The sequence below is a fragment of the Phyllostomus hastatus genome, unplaced genomic scaffold (assembly GCF_019186645.2).
Source record: "Phyllostomus hastatus isolate PE091 unplaced genomic scaffold, TTU_PhHast_1.1 phas_scaffold_78, whole genome shotgun sequence".
NCBI lineage: Eukaryota > Metazoa > Chordata > Mammalia > Chiroptera > Phyllostomidae > Phyllostomus > Phyllostomus hastatus.
The window spans coordinates 37,976,524-37,993,353 of record NW_025334041.1 but is presented as its reverse complement, the minus strand read 5'-3'; the positions used below and the strand labels follow the sequence as shown (position 1 = coordinate 37,993,353).

The following is a 16,830-nucleotide window of genomic DNA, read 5'->3' as shown; positions in this document are numbered from 1 at the left end:
GTAATCGGCAAATGCTATTTTTTGAAAGCCAGCTTTACCTCAGGATGATGTCCAATTTCGATGTAGGTGCAAATTGGATGAAAAGCCCCCGTTCCGCAGGCGTACAAATGAGTTTGATTGTAAGCCTTAAGCACCTTGATGAAATTAGCACATTCTCTCTGTAAGACAAAAGAAAAGCCAGTGAGTTTTAGCACTCAGCATGACTGAGGTATCCTCTAGGGTGCTAAGTATGACTGAACAGATTTTTTGTGTCCATTTTCACAGCATTTTTAGGACTTATTATTCTATTGTTTACTCATATTAAATGAACTAAAAACACAGACGTTCTTACTCTTTGGGGGGCTAAATAAAATATTTTCATTTACTCTTTTAATGAAATTATTTGTAATTCATTCAAAGGTAGAATAAAGTTAAAGATAACCAATAATCAAAGGTGCCTTTTCGAGAAACGAGAGCAGCAACCTGTTTGGTTAAAATAGTAGATAAATAATACAATGGTGAGAATTTCTTTGTAAAATTCAACTTTGAATTTCTCTTTAGAAAGGAAAACAAAAATAAAAGATAATATAAACTCTTAAAGTATGAAGCTTAAATATCAGTAGTAACTGCAATGCTGACATCTGAAGTTCAAGTTGACTTTGAATTTCAAAAGCGCTGCTTGATAGTGAGCTCTGCAGACTCCCAAAGTTAGAACCACCTCCTCCTGAAAATATCACATTAGCCTCAAAGACAATTTGGACATATTTAAGATGAGATAAAAAAGATGTTAGAGTTAGGAGTATCTGCAGGCTCATGGGTATTTTGTAGATTGGGTATAATTAAAAAATACTTTCCCAGGTAATGAACAATTACTGAGGAAGAAATTCTAGTCATATCATATTATTTATAGTTCAGAAATTCTTGGCATTTTATTTTCTGAATGAGGTATCATAAAATAAAATGGACAGAACTATTTATATTCTTTCTATAGACCCATATTTTGCCATCTATAATGCATACCCACGTATTTGGCTCAAACTTTCAGTAAAAAAACTTTCATTTTAATTTTGTATTTCAAATCTTTATTTATTTATATTTAAATACTTGTTTTGTATTATAAAAGAATTTTAGCATTTATTTTTCAACATATTATGGTACAAGAAATTTTATGGAACAAATAATTACAAAACACAAAAACAGATACAAAGTACAAGCAATTTTATGTACTGGTGACAAATTTGCAATATTTACGCATCATAGAAGACCAAGAACTCTTCGTTACTGTCAATATCAGAAGTATTGTCGTCTCCAATATCTACATTACTGGTGCATTCTGAAGAGTCACTTTCCTCATCTCAGTAAATCTCATCATCCTCAGTTCCATCTATACAGCATTGCTGATGCTGTATTTTTTAAATGATTTCACAGCCACTTCCTTCTAGACACTGTTCCACAGTCTTGGGATCCAATGACAAAACTAGGTGATGGATGCTTTCTTGATCCTGCCTGTAGGTGTTAAATCTTTACCACGCTGCCCACTCTTCCTTCTTTAGAGCCTTAAAGGGCTTGCTTACTGACATATTAAGAGGTTGCAGTTGGCTGGTTAGCCCACCAGGTATCACAGCAAGTTGGGTTTTCAAGTCTGCTGTGATTACTTTAGTGCTTTGTGTAACATGGACTTTGAAGTGATCAAAAACAAGCAAAGCTGTTTTTTTTTTAAGTAATCCTGTAGGTCTTTCGCAACCAGACTTTGTTAAACCAGATTTTCATGCCTTCTTCATTCATCCATTTTTTTTCATGAATGTGGACAATAACTCCACTTGGAATCTTTTCTTTTGGAAATGTTTTTCTTTTAAAGATGACCATAGGTAGTAAGTAGCTTTGCCCCGTCTACACAACAGGCTAGAAGAGTGAAATGTGTTTTCTCACGACCACTAGTTTTAACAGCCATGGCCTTTGCTCTTTTGATGCCACAGTTCTGTTGGATGGCACATCAAATGTGAGTGGGACCTCATCCACATTGGTGATTGGGGCAGCTCAGAGTTGTAAGTCTTATGAAGACTGGTAACATAAGAATAAAATTCCAAAACTTGATTCTAATAGGCTGCTGGAAATTTGAGGGTAAATTTCATTCATGTCCTCATGCTGAAACCTTCTCTCCATGAGGTTAAAGCACCATTTAGGGGTCCCTGAGAAACCATCAATGTTTTTTTCTTGTGCAATCATTTTATATTCTTCTTGTATCATCTTGGTCAAAATAGAGGTCCCAGTTTGACGCTGCTCCAGAATCCAGGTCTTCACCTCCTGATCCACCTCTGACCCTTTGGGAGGTTTCCCTGGCATTGACTTCTTCTGTTTAGGCATCTGAAGGAGTTTTTTCTTCCTCTTCCCCACAATCTGCTGACATTCTCCAGGGGAGGAAGTCCAAAGTGTCTCTTGGCAGCTCTGTTGCCATACTTTTTAGCATATTTAATAATTTTTAGGTTAAAGTTTGCAGTGTACAAAAACTGTTTTGACATTTTCCAGGGGATTTCCCAACAGCCTGCCTAAAGTGTACAGAGAGAAATGTTGCACACTGTTCACCCTGTGGTAACAAAGTCAGCATCACCTGTCTTATCAAGTGGATAATAATGGGCATAATCTGCCTTACTCTGTGGGTAACAGTATGTTGCTCTTCATTTCCTTTTGCTGGATTGTTGGCCCAAACTGCTGTCACTGAAAGTTTGTCACAAATTCAACAAAACTGATTATCCAGGGTATTCCAGAGTACTATTTTGGCATGCAGATGCCATTATTGCTTTCTAGAGTTACACTATTAATACATAAGTATAAATAAAAGAATTTAAAACATTTATATAGATATGGAATTGGTACTACCTATGTATAATGCACATCCTTAATTTTCCCTCAAAAATTTGGGCAAAAAGTGCACATTATACACAGTAAATTATGGTATTGCATTCTATATGCAAATCCAATTGAAGAAAATAGTTTTCTATTACCCATGTTCAGGAGAGATATGAGGGAAAATGTCAGATATTCATAATGTAAGTTGGATAATTTTATTGTCAAAAAAATCCTAAGCAAGAGATAGTCAATTTTTGTAAAATATTTGAAATAGATGAATCTATATTAATATTGTAAGAAGAAAACCTCAAACTCTACAAATAGCTTCAAAAAATGTTATGGTCTACCATCAAATCACAAATCTTAAAAACTGAATACATATAAGTAGAAAATAGAAAATATGCATTCATCATGGAATATATATCTACTTTGAAAATATCTGAGTATTCATGTGATAAAATTGTACTGAATATCAGTTTTTATTGATCACAGACTTTCCTAATTACTTGAATGTTTTTGCCTATATACATTTGGAATTAAGACCCAAATGTGTAACTAGAAGTGCAGATGAAGATCAAAAATAGACTACAGTACAATCAAGGTTGGGAAGTACAATGGAGGACCAGGTTGGTCCTGGCACCTCTACCTGGGTGACAGTCCTGAAGTCACTCTTTGTGACTTACAACGGGAAAGCTCAGAATGCATTGGGGTTTATACAGTCAGTGGGAGTTTATGAGTGAGGTGTTACAATAATTTAAGTGCATTCCCATGTGACATCTCTATTCTGTGTTTACCTCTGATCATATTGGGCTTAATTCTATTCTTTCCCTAAAAAGGGGGGCAGACAACCAAACTTGATTGGAATAATTGATATTTAAATTCAAAATATTGCTTCCCATCATCACTGACTTTTCTAGGATAAAACCAGAGGATGTCCTATGACTATATTGTCCTAAAAGTGAATTATATAAATTTCAAGTTATGACTCCTTATGATTTCTTAACATATGCTCAGTAGTTTACAAGAGTAACTACTAAAAAACACCTCATTTCTCATGCTGTTTTTTTGCTACTAAGATCCTGATTTTTACTTTTGTCTGGTAAGGCATTATAACATAATGTTAACATAACATACAAAACTAAGCTCTGAAATCAACTGATTTTTCAAGTTGCTATAAAGAAACATTTCCTCATGTAAAGGGTACATGGAGCTCAGCCATGTTTCACTTTGAACATGGTACATCTTGAGCAAAACTGTGAAACTGATACAAGTTAACTTCTAAGACTCTTAGCAACAAAGTTCCCATTCTGTTAAGTTATTCCTCTTCCCCCAAGAGGGCAGGGCATGGATGCTTGGGCAGAGGAAAGAGGTTGTCTGGAGGGAAACAGCTGATAAACTCATTTACAAAAGAGGCATTCATGGGTCTTACCCAAAGGATTTATTTGTACTTTTAAGAAAATTCAGTCATTTGCAAAGAACTCATTTTCAGGAAACTGTTTTATTGCATCGCTTTCCTGGAAACATGTAGGTGGCCACACACTCTGCTTTTATATAAAGATAGTCATCCCTGATTGTGGGTTGATTCAAGATTATAAATAACCAGTTCCATCACCATATGTTAGAGCCAAGAAATTGGCTGCATGTATATTGGTAAGCAAATGGATAATAAATAAGTAATAAATAATAGTGGTAGTCCCAGATGGATGTTGTGTTCATTTTACAAAAGAACAGGATTACAGTTTGTCTGCCATGCTTTTAAAGACAATTCATGCAATTTTGAATTCTCTAATCCTATTAGTAATACCTAAGTTCATCTTAGAAATTTAAGAGTAGGCTGTAATTCTTCACAATAAAAACATAAAAGGAAGGAAATTCCTTACAAACACGAACATTTGTGACCACAAATGAAGGCCCATGTCACCTCGGTAACTGTTTTTGAATCCTAAAATCATAGAATTTGTGTTATCTCTTATAGGTCAGATAACTAATTGGCAAAAGTTAGTGATTCAAAAATTCTTGGGGTTCTTCAAAACTACGGAAGAGAGTCACACTGAATGTCATAATTTCAATTTGTTCTCTATTAGCTGTCACAGAAGAACTTCTCTAACGTGATGAGTATCCCTCTACACAGCAGCTGAAAAAAAAAATCAATGTCAGAACTGTAGCTGTGAAACCTGGCAAGTGCTACACACCATCCTCACCGCTGGGGAGGCCGATAACGGAGTCTATCTATGCCACAGAGCAGCTAGACCCACCCTGTTGGCCTTTGGCCTGGAATGATCCCTTTCATTTCCCCCGGACTCTCCCAGTTGGCAGTAGATTGTATTGTTGCCATGCCCAGGGGCTAGCTCAATATTATTTTGAAGCAAAGGTTGATGCAAATAAAGTGGAGAGAAATTTCCTGGGTTTATAGTGTGTTAAGGCTGAAATGAAACAAAGAAATTGAGTTAAATACTTTCAAAATTGGTTCAAATAGCTTTGAGAAAATTCACCAACAATAATGGCAGAGGAAACAGTGAGGTAAAAGAACTGGATAGAAAAATACCCAAAACTTTAAGGAGACATTGTTAGTAAGGATTTGTTCTGTAAGCAGAAAACCTACATAAAAGAGTATTAATCCTATCATTCATTTGCCTTCGTTCTGTAGCTTTTCGCTGCCAAGGTTTCTGAGTGTTCCAAAACAGGATATTCATTTTATTTGGAAGCAGCCTGGACATCCCATGATAAAAGAAGGAAGCGTGGCAAAAAGAGGAAACACACTTCACACATTGCTGTTCTGGGGAGACGGAAGAGGAGTGCTCCTGACCTTTTCTTGAACCATGACGGTTCTTAAACCTCAGAATGTAATGTACTTTTTGGCATTAAACAACTGCACTGCTTTGCTCAGCACTGGCGGATTTACAGTGTAATAAAGAGAATGTAATCAGTTCAAAATGAATTCATTTTCAAACCTTGATCCTTTTTGGAATTTAAGTTGATATATACAGACAAACTTAGCAACAAGTTGGCTTCCCAAGAGTCAGGCAACCACACTGATGTTTTCCTTCACTGAAATGCACTCCAGACCCACAGCATTATAAATTTTTAACTTAGCCTAGAAGTAAAAGTAAAGGCAGTTATAAACCAGCAAACCCCAGGGCCACACCTGAGGAGCAATGATTCATCATCCTTAGTGACAAACCATTTACACTTATTTTTTTAAGGATTTCTAGTGCTTTCAGATCAAATGTGTAATTTCAGAGGAATTACACATAGAGATATTAGCCTGGAAAAATAAATTAGAAAGAAAATGTCTACCCTCTGAAAATGATACAGGAGCCAAATGCACAGAGCTTCAAAAACAAACATTACAAATATGTAGCACTGATTAGCCTGTGTTACACAGTCTTTTCCCGGACGGTTACAAAAATAAAGTCCACCCATCTGTCAAAACAACTGCTCCATGCATGAAAATTTAAAGAGAATTGAGGTGTTTTTAACTAACTTCTGATAATTACGCTTTTCACAAAAGAATATAATTTACCTCCAATTCCAATAACCTCCTTCCAGGTTCTTAAATTATGGATGAAACAGTGAAATTTTACTATAAATAAAAGAAAAAGGAGAGAAGACTGTGAAGATGAACAATCTCTATTCAAATATATTCAGTTCATGACTAAACATAACAACTTGTTTTGGTTCAAATACAAATTAGCCCAGAATGAAGGGGTACAGGACGTATCGCCTCAGGTCAATGAACATTCATTTAAAAAAAATCTATAGCCCATCTGCAGTTTGTGCAGAAATATTTTAATGTATAATCTAGCAGCTGGGAAAGCCTTTCCATATCATGAAGGGTGGATTCATTTCTGCATGGAAATCCATTAATAAGCTTAATTCCTGAAGTTAATCTGTTGACTTTCTTTTTCTCTGGTCAATTTATTTGGCAAGCAAACCAAATACTAGCATCTTCATGCCAAAGCAGTAATCCGTGAGATTGTTCCTGTCACTCACTTCATCCTTCTCTCTATTTAAGCTGTCCCATACTTATCTAACAGCAATGTTGTGTGCCTTTTTCTTTTAACTCTGTGCTGACATCAGATCATCCATAATCATGTCTTCCTAATACCTCAGCATTTACTAAAGAATGTTAGAAATCTCTTCCTCAAAGGGAGATAGCTAGTAAAACTAAGATTTAATTGTCTTCTAATTATAATACTAGCCATCTAATCTTGAATTTGTAACCTGAGGTTTTTAAACATCTGCCATATGAAATAGTGAGTGGGCTGTTTTGTCTATTTTGGGAGATAGGTTTACCTTCACTATTAAGAAAGATGGTAGAATAAAATCAATTGACCTTCCCATGTTAATGCTTTGTTTTGTTTTCTTTTAATGTCAGATTTTTTTTTAATTCTGATTAAACTAGGACAGCACAGTTGGCATAATTTCATGGCTAGTTATTTAAGAATGTATGTCTGTTCATATTAATTTAATTACGTAATCTTTAAACCTATGCTATTGGAAAAGAAATTTAAAGTGGCTTGAATGATGTGATAAACTAAATAAAGCCTCCTGCACTAAGCCACCAAATCATTTTACTTAAATGTTCGTTTCAGTTAAGGGTCACATTTGACTGGTTTTTCACTTCCAGAATGACTATTTGTTTTGAAGTTCTAGAAATACTGCTTGATGTTTTATAAATATTTTTCTTGCAAATTATTTGAAACTTTCAAACTTGGTCAAAATTATTATACACATAGCCACTACAGACCATGATATTAGCAAAAGTTGCCCAATGCAATTCTCTTCTATTTAAAGAAGCTTTGAACAAATTTCACTTTAAAATGACACTGACCAAGGAAGTTGATAACATCTATTTTTGGTTTATATTTTCTTTTCTATTGTGCTGTCTAATTGTCACATTTGTACTGTTCATTGGCTTTACCTCATTGTAGGTGGTCATAATAAGTACTTAGCATAATGTATTTTACATCCTGTTTTTTTTTAAGATTTTTTGTTTATTTATTATTAGACAGAGGGAAAAGAAGGGAGAAAGAGAAACATTAATGTGTGGTTGCCTCTAGTGCACCCCCTACTGGGAACATGGCCTATAGCCCAGGCATGTGCCCTGACTGGGAATTGAACCAGTGATCCTTTTGTTTGCAGGCCTGTGCTCAATCCACTAAGCCACACCAGCCAGTGCTGCATCCTGTTTTTCTTACTGTTGTTGAAAAATACAGCAAGCATAAATCTGTAAAAATTACATGATATAAATAAAACTTTAAGAAAGTTTCTTGATGTCTTGTGGACATAAAAAGCAGCTTTTTATTGCTATATTTCCAAATCAAATTGAGCAGTTAAAAAGTTAACCAACGTTTATTTGCCTTGAGTCATTGAGAAAGAGAGTATCTAAGAAAAATATTTCCAGATCTCTTGTTAAATCTACATTATGATGTTTAGTGTATCCTCAGAAATAAGTAGAATTTTATTCTTGAAGATTATCAAGTACATAAAGAAACAAAATATCAGTGACAGCTACTAGAAACTGCATATCACATGGACTTGGAACAATCTGCTAACTATGCAGTGAGATAACATTGGCTGAAGTCCTGGTCCCAGAGGAACTGTCCAAATTGTTCCAATGAAACTCATGGAGTAAAAAATTCTCACTGTACTCCAAAAAGTATGTATATTGATGTGTGGGTGAAATATGGTGTCTGATCAAATCTAAATAATAATTTGTCAATGACAAATAGTTGCATTTAATTTTAGCCATCTAACGATACAATTGAAATTTCTAATAAAAAAGAACACAATTAAAATCCCCAAGCCCTCTGAGAGTGTTTGTTTATATAATGTCTCTACTATAAGTGCTAGACTAAATACTTGCAAATATAAACTTAAAATGCATTTAAATTTTAATGCAGAATCAAAAGATTTCCAAAAAAATTAACTTCACATGTATGTGACCTGCTCCATGGCAATTCAGACACAATGAGTGCCACCACCCTTTGTTGTGTCAGTAGAACATGTAAGTTAAAAATACAAAGAAAACTTAATTCTTAATGCAACTTTAATGGTAAAGCTTCATTTCCCATGCATCTCTTACCTAGGATACAAAATTGGTTCATCTGATTGCTTTGAAATGTGTATCTTGTATCCAAATATGAGTTATATAAATGAGCTAGTAAAAATAATGTGTTTAGAACAATACCAAGTATATATAGCAAGTTTTCAATAAGTGTTAGTTATTACCACTACCACTTCTGAATGCCAAATTAAAACTATAATCCTTTTGTTTACTTTCCCTTAAATTTACCCCCAAGCAGCAATACTCCTGCATGAGTGTGCACCTGAAAACCTGTGCTTATTTCACTGATATTTAAAAGACAAGGTATTCACTGGCCTTCATAAAAAAAAAAAGTTATCTGCGTACCTGAAATGTCACCAAATCTCATTATGGGAGTCATGTTTAAAAATGAATAAACTGACCATAGTCTTCTTGTGAGAGCACCTACCATGTCCACGAAAATCAATTGTAATCGATGCCATCAAGAACTGTAAAGCATCTGGTTTTTGCCTTACTTGTAAGATAAGTCACCCTGGCATAGTTTCATGGACCCTGGCAGAAGATACAGGTCTCCTGGGTTAGAGATAAAAGACTTTATTACTCACAGAATCAGCAGTGTTCAGAGTATTAACACATCTCATGCCAGTTCTCCAAGCTCCAATTCCCACTGGGCAGTGAGAAGAGAGCCAGGTAACACCGGCAAATGCATTGAGTTGGATTACAGAAGAGGAGCCCTGGGTTGAGGGAATCTGAATGCTTCTTAGTAGTCAAACTCGTACTAGATCTTGAGGGAGATCTAGATCTTGATTTTATGTCCATCGTACTGGATGGTAAGCATACCTACCCTTTGCACCAATGGAGATGCTATCGCTACTTCTCAAGGCTGTTTACAAACCAGTCATTTGCTTCACAGGGAGGTACTACCTACCAAGTCTTTTCCCTGCACAAATATTTCTAAAAATATTCTGCAAAATAGACAGCTAATGCCTTTCTTCACCAGATGTGCAGAAGTGTGAGAGACTCATGAAAAATCTTCTCCCAATGATTATATTGTAAATAGGGTTTAGAGATTTTATAGAAACTTATAATTTTTGTAGAGTATGAGGTAATTCTAACTATCCATTTAATAAATTGCTATAATTCCTTGAAGTCTCTAAAATAAAATAAAAAAATATTAAACTTGTTGTCAGCTTTGACCTTTGAAAAAGTAAATGAAATTCAAGGACTAACATGCATTTTGGATGCTCTGCAGACACATGGATAGCTTCAAAGTCTCAATTGCATTCACTTGACAAAAATTAGTATTGAGGTCCTGCAATTTGAGCCAGAATATTTTGACAAACATGTTATAATATATAATAGCATTAAAATTGAATAACAACTAAAGACAAAAATATAAAAATAAATCCCTTAAGAATTTCAAAAATGTCCCAAAATTCAGGTGCATGATACTCCACTTTGAAACATATCCAACCATAGGGATGTTATGAGAATCAGATTTTTTGTTCCTCTCAGATGGTTGAAATTTTGATTTCCAGTGATATTCAAAATATTTCTAACAGTCATACGGTTGCCATTTGGTTTTATTGAAACAGCGCAAAGAGAGATGGTTTAATAGGATAAACAAAGAAGAGTCAGAGAGCTATTGATTTGAAACAGATTCTTTTAACAGTTTAGCATGTATTCGGTTTTCATTTCCAAACCAGGGTCAAGGAAGTTAATCCCTCAATAGAAATGTTATTGTGAATAACAAAGTGGATTTTAAGCACCAGAAAAATAGAAAAAATGAAAGTAAATTGGATAATAACAGTCAGAATAGATATATGTGGATTACATTTATCTCCTTATTCAGGGTCTCTGTCCAATAATATTATATATTATACATATTTTTAAAAATTACAACTCTCAAGTAACAACAATGGAAAAGTTCATGAGCAGTTCACTCCTCTAGTATAGAAATGCCATAACAATCTATAGGTTCAGAGCCTACACCACCAAGAAAAGAAGGCATATTAGTATATATCCTGCATATGCACTTCTGCAAGAGGAAAAATGAAATTTATATTAATGTTGTTGTCAGAAATGTCATCAGCAGCCTCAGCCTCAGACACATTTATGTGCACTCTCTCTCTAGAGAGAGAGACAGGGAATATTAAGCAATTGTCTCAGGCTGCAGATTCCCTCTTTGCCACAAAGGCCATCTTTGTGGAATAGCTGCTTGAATTCCAGTTGCTGACTTAACATATATATTTGACACAGAGCTGAGCCATGAGAAATGATGGTTTGTATTTTCCCTGCTGCCTGGAAGAATGCAGAGAGTGTTCAATTTTCTGTATGATCTTACACTCAGCAACACATTCTTCACCCGCTCTCAAGGTACATAATATTAACCAGTGTCTTTGCCCGGCTTCTCTTAATGTATTTATTATTGTATCCTTGCATCTGAATCTAATTCCGAGAAGAGAGCAGTTTCCCTAGGACTGGTTGTTTAAAGAAGTTTTATTTCCAGGGGGCTTTGTGAGAGAACACTAAAGCCAGAAGGGAAAAGGTAAACTCAGCTTCTAGAGAACACTGAAGGAGGTCATTAGTTTACTTTTCTGTAATTGTTCAGGTCAGTTCCTATTTTGGTTACAATACTGTCTTGGAGTCCCAATGGTTGCAAAAACCACTCAAACCTCATTCTTGTGGTTTTCAGCATTACAAGAGCTCTTTGAAAGGAATTATGGTCCGTGAGTCACAGCTGACTATCATTTACTCAAGATAGAGTTCAGAATTTCCATCAAACTGTCCATGTATCACTTCAAAAATCATGTGTTGAATGAAAATTATGAAACAACTCTTTACCTAAAGGGTTCTTTCTTTCTAAGTGGTTATTTACAAAATTATTGGTAAAAATACTAATGTTATTTATGTTTTCATGTTTATTAAGGAAGAAATGTTATAAATCCTGGGGAGTCAACCAACTGCTATTCTAAAATCATATAAGAAAGAAATGAAAGAAAAATGGGTATGTATATGAAGTCCAAAAAGAATCAATGAATTGTATGAGAATCAAGAATTCTTATACAATTATGCCATGTATTCTATTTAAATGAAATTGATACTTAAAAAGAAATACATAAATGATGTTACCTAAAATCTAAAATACATTTTAGTAAAATAAATTCCAAATGCACAAAATACATTTTGAATAATAGGTCAATAAAAGGCAATATTAAAGCAATAAGATGGGTTTCTAGAAAAGTAGTAGAAAATACATTTTACTATTTTAACATAGTTTAATGTTTGATGCTTACTGTAGAAGAATGCTACATATTCTTTCTTGAACTAAGGTATCTGAAAATTGTTGTCTCTTCCTTTCATTAAATGAGTGTCAACAAAGAGAACTTAAAATCCATAGTAATTAAATTGACAATGCACAATATAAACAAATAACCGCAGTACAAACATTTTATCATATTACATTAATTAGTTGATTTTGAAAAGATTAGTATGGCTAATATTCTCATACAATTAAACTTTCAGAAGTTCACTTCTCAGTGGACACATAATTATCTCTCTACTATAATGCATGAAGCACTATGTATATGTTTTCAGAATCTTTATTATGTGTTAAGAAATGATGTCTTATTTCCTTTTAATTTAGTTTTATAAAACCCATAAGCATTTTCAGTAAGCCTGGAAAATACAATAAAGTTACCCTTTTTAGAGTGGAAACTTCTGAGGTCACAATCAGGATTACCCACAGGGAACTTTGGGATCATGACTTTATTGCAGCTGCTGAATTAACTGCATCTGGGCTCACATTAGACTCTCTCATTTTTCAGTATTGAGAAAAGCAGATATTGAGTATATATTCAGTGTTGAGTATAGCAGAGAAGGGGTGGGGGTGAGAGGTAAGAGGAGAAGAGAGCCATAAAAGACAAGAAAAAATATACTGAGGTGAATTTTGGAAACCACAAACACAAAAGAATATCTGCTCTCTTAGAAACTGAATGATCTAATTCAATCATTAAATCAAATATGTTCAATATTTGGTTTCAGTGCTTATTATAAAATTCAGATAATTTGTCAGATAAGTCTGGTTATAATCTTCAATTTTCAAACTGAATTGAATTCAGAAAAGTGTAACTCTAGAGTGGCCATGATCACTAAGAGGGCAAAACTAATTTCCCTTAGAAACTGTCTAAACAACATATATGTATAATAATAATAGTAGTTAATATTTGTATCATGCATTACAGCCTCTGTACTAATTTTACTTGTGATTGTTTGAGTCCTACAGGAATGCTGTGAGCCAGTCATTATTATGTCCATAGCCTTGGTAACACTAGAATACATAAGGTATTTATTCAAATCTTTATTATTTATTATCTGTGTGTTCATAGGCAAATTCAAATCAATATATGCTCAAGACACCAAAAACTTCATCAGAGACACAGAAATTTTGACCCCAACTTCTAGGACAGTATTCAAAATGTTTCAAAACTTTTCAATGAAAAAAAATTCAAATGAATATTCTAAATCATTATACTACATGATTAAGAAAATGGTGATAATAATACCCACCTTACAAAGTTATCATTAAAACTATATTTAAAGTATTATATATAAAATTATCATAGTACTTGGCACAGAAAACATTATCATTAAGTTTGCATGTCTTCACCTATTAAACTTTCATAGAAAAGGAGAAAGTCTGTGTTTTTAAAAGTCACAGTTGTATATAGGTAATATCTCCATTTTTATCTACCCTTAGTTACCACCATGTTGAAATCTTTAAACATAATTCATTAATGGTAAATATGGCATTCTATGTTAATAAACTTTTGTATACTCAGTTATATATTTTGCCTTATGGTTTTGGAGTAGTTTCTACTTTTAAGTAATTTCTCAAAATTGTGACATATGTATATTCCATTTAATAGATAAGATACAAAAGCCCTCCCAAAGTTAAGGTACTTGCTCAAGTACAATGAGTGTCTGGGGGCACCAACAGAATATTCTTGACTTCTCTGGACTTCTACTTCATATTTAATCCTTTCCAATAGTCCCAATGTATTCATCATTTGGGATAGTGTAATATTTGATAAAACACACTTATTTTTTATCCAATTTCACACAAACACAAAAATATTTACTGTAGTATGAAGGTTAATGTGATTTATAATCATTATATATAAAATGGGGTTTTCAAAGATGAATTTTCCATGTTTGCTGAGGTGAAATTAATCAGGATGGTGAACACTTGTGCTGTGTGCAACTTTATCTGCCTTCCTTCACCTGCGGCCAGCATGGCTACTAGATTGATGCATTCTTTTCCCATGAACTCGATTCTATCTAAATCATTCTAAACATGCACAGACATACCTCGTTTTGTTGAGATTTGCTTTATTGCGCTTCACAAATGTTGCAATTTTTTACAGATTGAAGACCGTCCATCGGCAAATAAAAAAAAAAGATTACCACTCTATTGCAATACTTGCTTTATTACAGTGGTGTGTAACTGAACCCGAAATATCTCTAAGGTATGCCTGTGCATCATCTCAGGCAACTGCTACCAATCAATCAAGTTGTCCCTTGAACATGTCAATATATCTATTTATACACATACAGGTTGATTTATGTCTTTTGGTACATAGGATAAATTTCTTGTAAATGCTAATACATGGACAAAACTTTTAAAATATTTATTTTTGCTTTAGACATCCAAAAAATGTGTGATAGAACATAAAATAATACAAATTATATTTTAAGTACTGGATTTCTGTTCGTTGATTTTGATGATTATAACCACCTTTCATGGTCTGTGCAGATACCTGGCTATACATAAAACCAGTAGCACCCTTAACTGTACTGCTAAACTTTACCTCAGGAACAATGGCCTCATTTTTTAAAATGGTAAAAACATTATAGGAATTGCTTACCATTCATCTTTTGTTCTGCAGTAACCAGGACAATGCTGTTATATAGCCATTTATTTTTTTAATTAATAAATTATATATGTTTAGAGTATGTTACATAGCCATTTCTCAATCTATATTTATTTAAGGGATGAATAGAAGGAAGGAAGGAAGGAAAGAAAGGAGAAGAGGAAGGAAGAAATTTGAATGAAGGGAGGAAGACAGGCAAGAAAGGAGAGAGGAAAATGGAGCACACTTTATAAAGGGAAGAAAAGAAAGAAATAGAAAGAAGAAAGGACTGGTAATTTAATTATGGTTCAGAGGTAAAAATATTTCATGTCATTCAAAAGAAATTCAGGAGGAATTAACATATTAAAACCAATCTGTACAAAAAAGTTTAATTATTTAATATAAATATATGTGCTACAATATTGCATTTTATTCTTTTGCATATATAAAATCATCAAAGGGGACATAGTTGTGCTTTATTTAGGCATGTTGTTATTTTAACCTACTTTCTTTAAATAAAACTGTAAATACTTTACATAAAAATATAAGTATCCCAAATTAACTATCGTTTTGTTTCTAAAGAGTGATTAAATAATCCACAAGCACAAAAATGATGGTAGAGTAATAAATTACTTTATGCAACTACTAAAATTATTTCATAGATTTATACTTACCAGAATATCTTTTCCAGCCCACTTGCACTCATCCCTTCTGGTATAAGATACAGGCCACACAATCTAAAGGCAGAGAAGGAGCATTATTTTATGCCAATTAAGTTCTCAATACTAGATCCAACATTACAGTGTGTTGGACCTAGTTGGGGAAACTGAGACAAGGAAAGTTCCATAAAACATTATGTGGCAGGAACCTTTCAGTTTACACTGTTCAGTGGTATCAGTTAACTGGTATTAACTTAAATAATTCACCCTTTGTGTACCCATGTGGATTTGCTGTATAAGTTCTGTCCAGAAAGACTCCAGCCATTGTTAATATAATGAGAATGATTTGTCCAACATCTATGTAACCTGGCAGCTAAGGAGATTGGACTGGAATGCACATGCATGAACAATGACTTCATTGCACTAGTCGGTGGGGGCGGTAGATGCTGTTGAGAGAATGTGTGTACTGTGTGGCCATAGCATTCAAAATGACTGAGTGAATAGAGCAACAAATCTGCATCAAATTTGGGGTTAAAGTTGAACATTCCTCCATGGAAACTATTTGGATGATTCAGAAGCCTTTGGGGATGATGCAATGAGTGCCACACAAATAAAAGTGTGGCACAAATGCTTCAAAGATGATCAAGAAGGTATGGCAAAGTCACAGTAAGAGCAAGAACATCTGAATTCTGTTTTTTGATTGGGAAGGTGTTGACCATTGTGAGAACACTCTTTCAGGTCAAACAATTAATAAGCAGTGCTACCTCAATGTTTTTTGTGGGCTGAGAGATGCAAAGCGGCCACAGCCATGACCAACAGGTGACTGGCAGCTTCTTCAATACAACTTGCCTGTTCATGCATCATATTTGGTGCAGAGTTTTTGACAAAACATCAAATTACCCTGGTGACTCAGCATCCCTACAGCCTAGATTTGGCTCCCTGAAACTTCCAGCTTTTCCCAAAACTAAAATCACCTTTGAAAGGGAAGGCGATTTCAGATTGATGAGATTTCATTGATGAGATTCAGGAAACTACCACAAGACACCTGATGACAATTGGGAGAACTGTGTGAGACCCCAGGGTGCCTTCTTTGAAGGGGAATGAGGCGTCATTGTCCTATGTACAATGTTTCTTGTATCTTCTTCAATAAATGCCTCTATTATTCATAGTACATGGCTGGATACCCTCTGAACAGACTTCATATATGCAAACCAACCAACACAGAAATTCCTGTAGTTAATATAGGAATGCCTTGTTTTCTTGTGTTTTGTTTTATTACACTTCACATATGTTGCATTTTTTAACAAATTGAAGACAAGACTCTCCACCAGCAAAGTGATTTTTACTTGCTTTATTGAGATACTTGCTTTATTAATAGAGGTCT

General features: G+C 34.2%; 1 protein-coding gene across 1 annotated transcript in view; it reads right to left on the bottom strand.

Moving 5' to 3' along the window:
* The window catches only part of SEMA3A (semaphorin 3A), a 205,977-nt gene that overhangs the window by 122,578 nt on the left and 66,569 nt on the right, over positions 1 to 16,830 (bottom strand). The window contains exons 3-4 of the mRNA XM_045828814.1: positions 15,462 to 15,524; positions 39 to 158 (exon numbers count right to left, since the gene is read on the bottom strand). Of these exons, the coding sequence (XP_045684770.1) occupies positions 39 to 158; positions 15,462 to 15,524 (183 nt within the window). The remainder of the gene's footprint in view (positions 1 to 38; positions 159 to 15,461; positions 15,525 to 16,830) is intronic.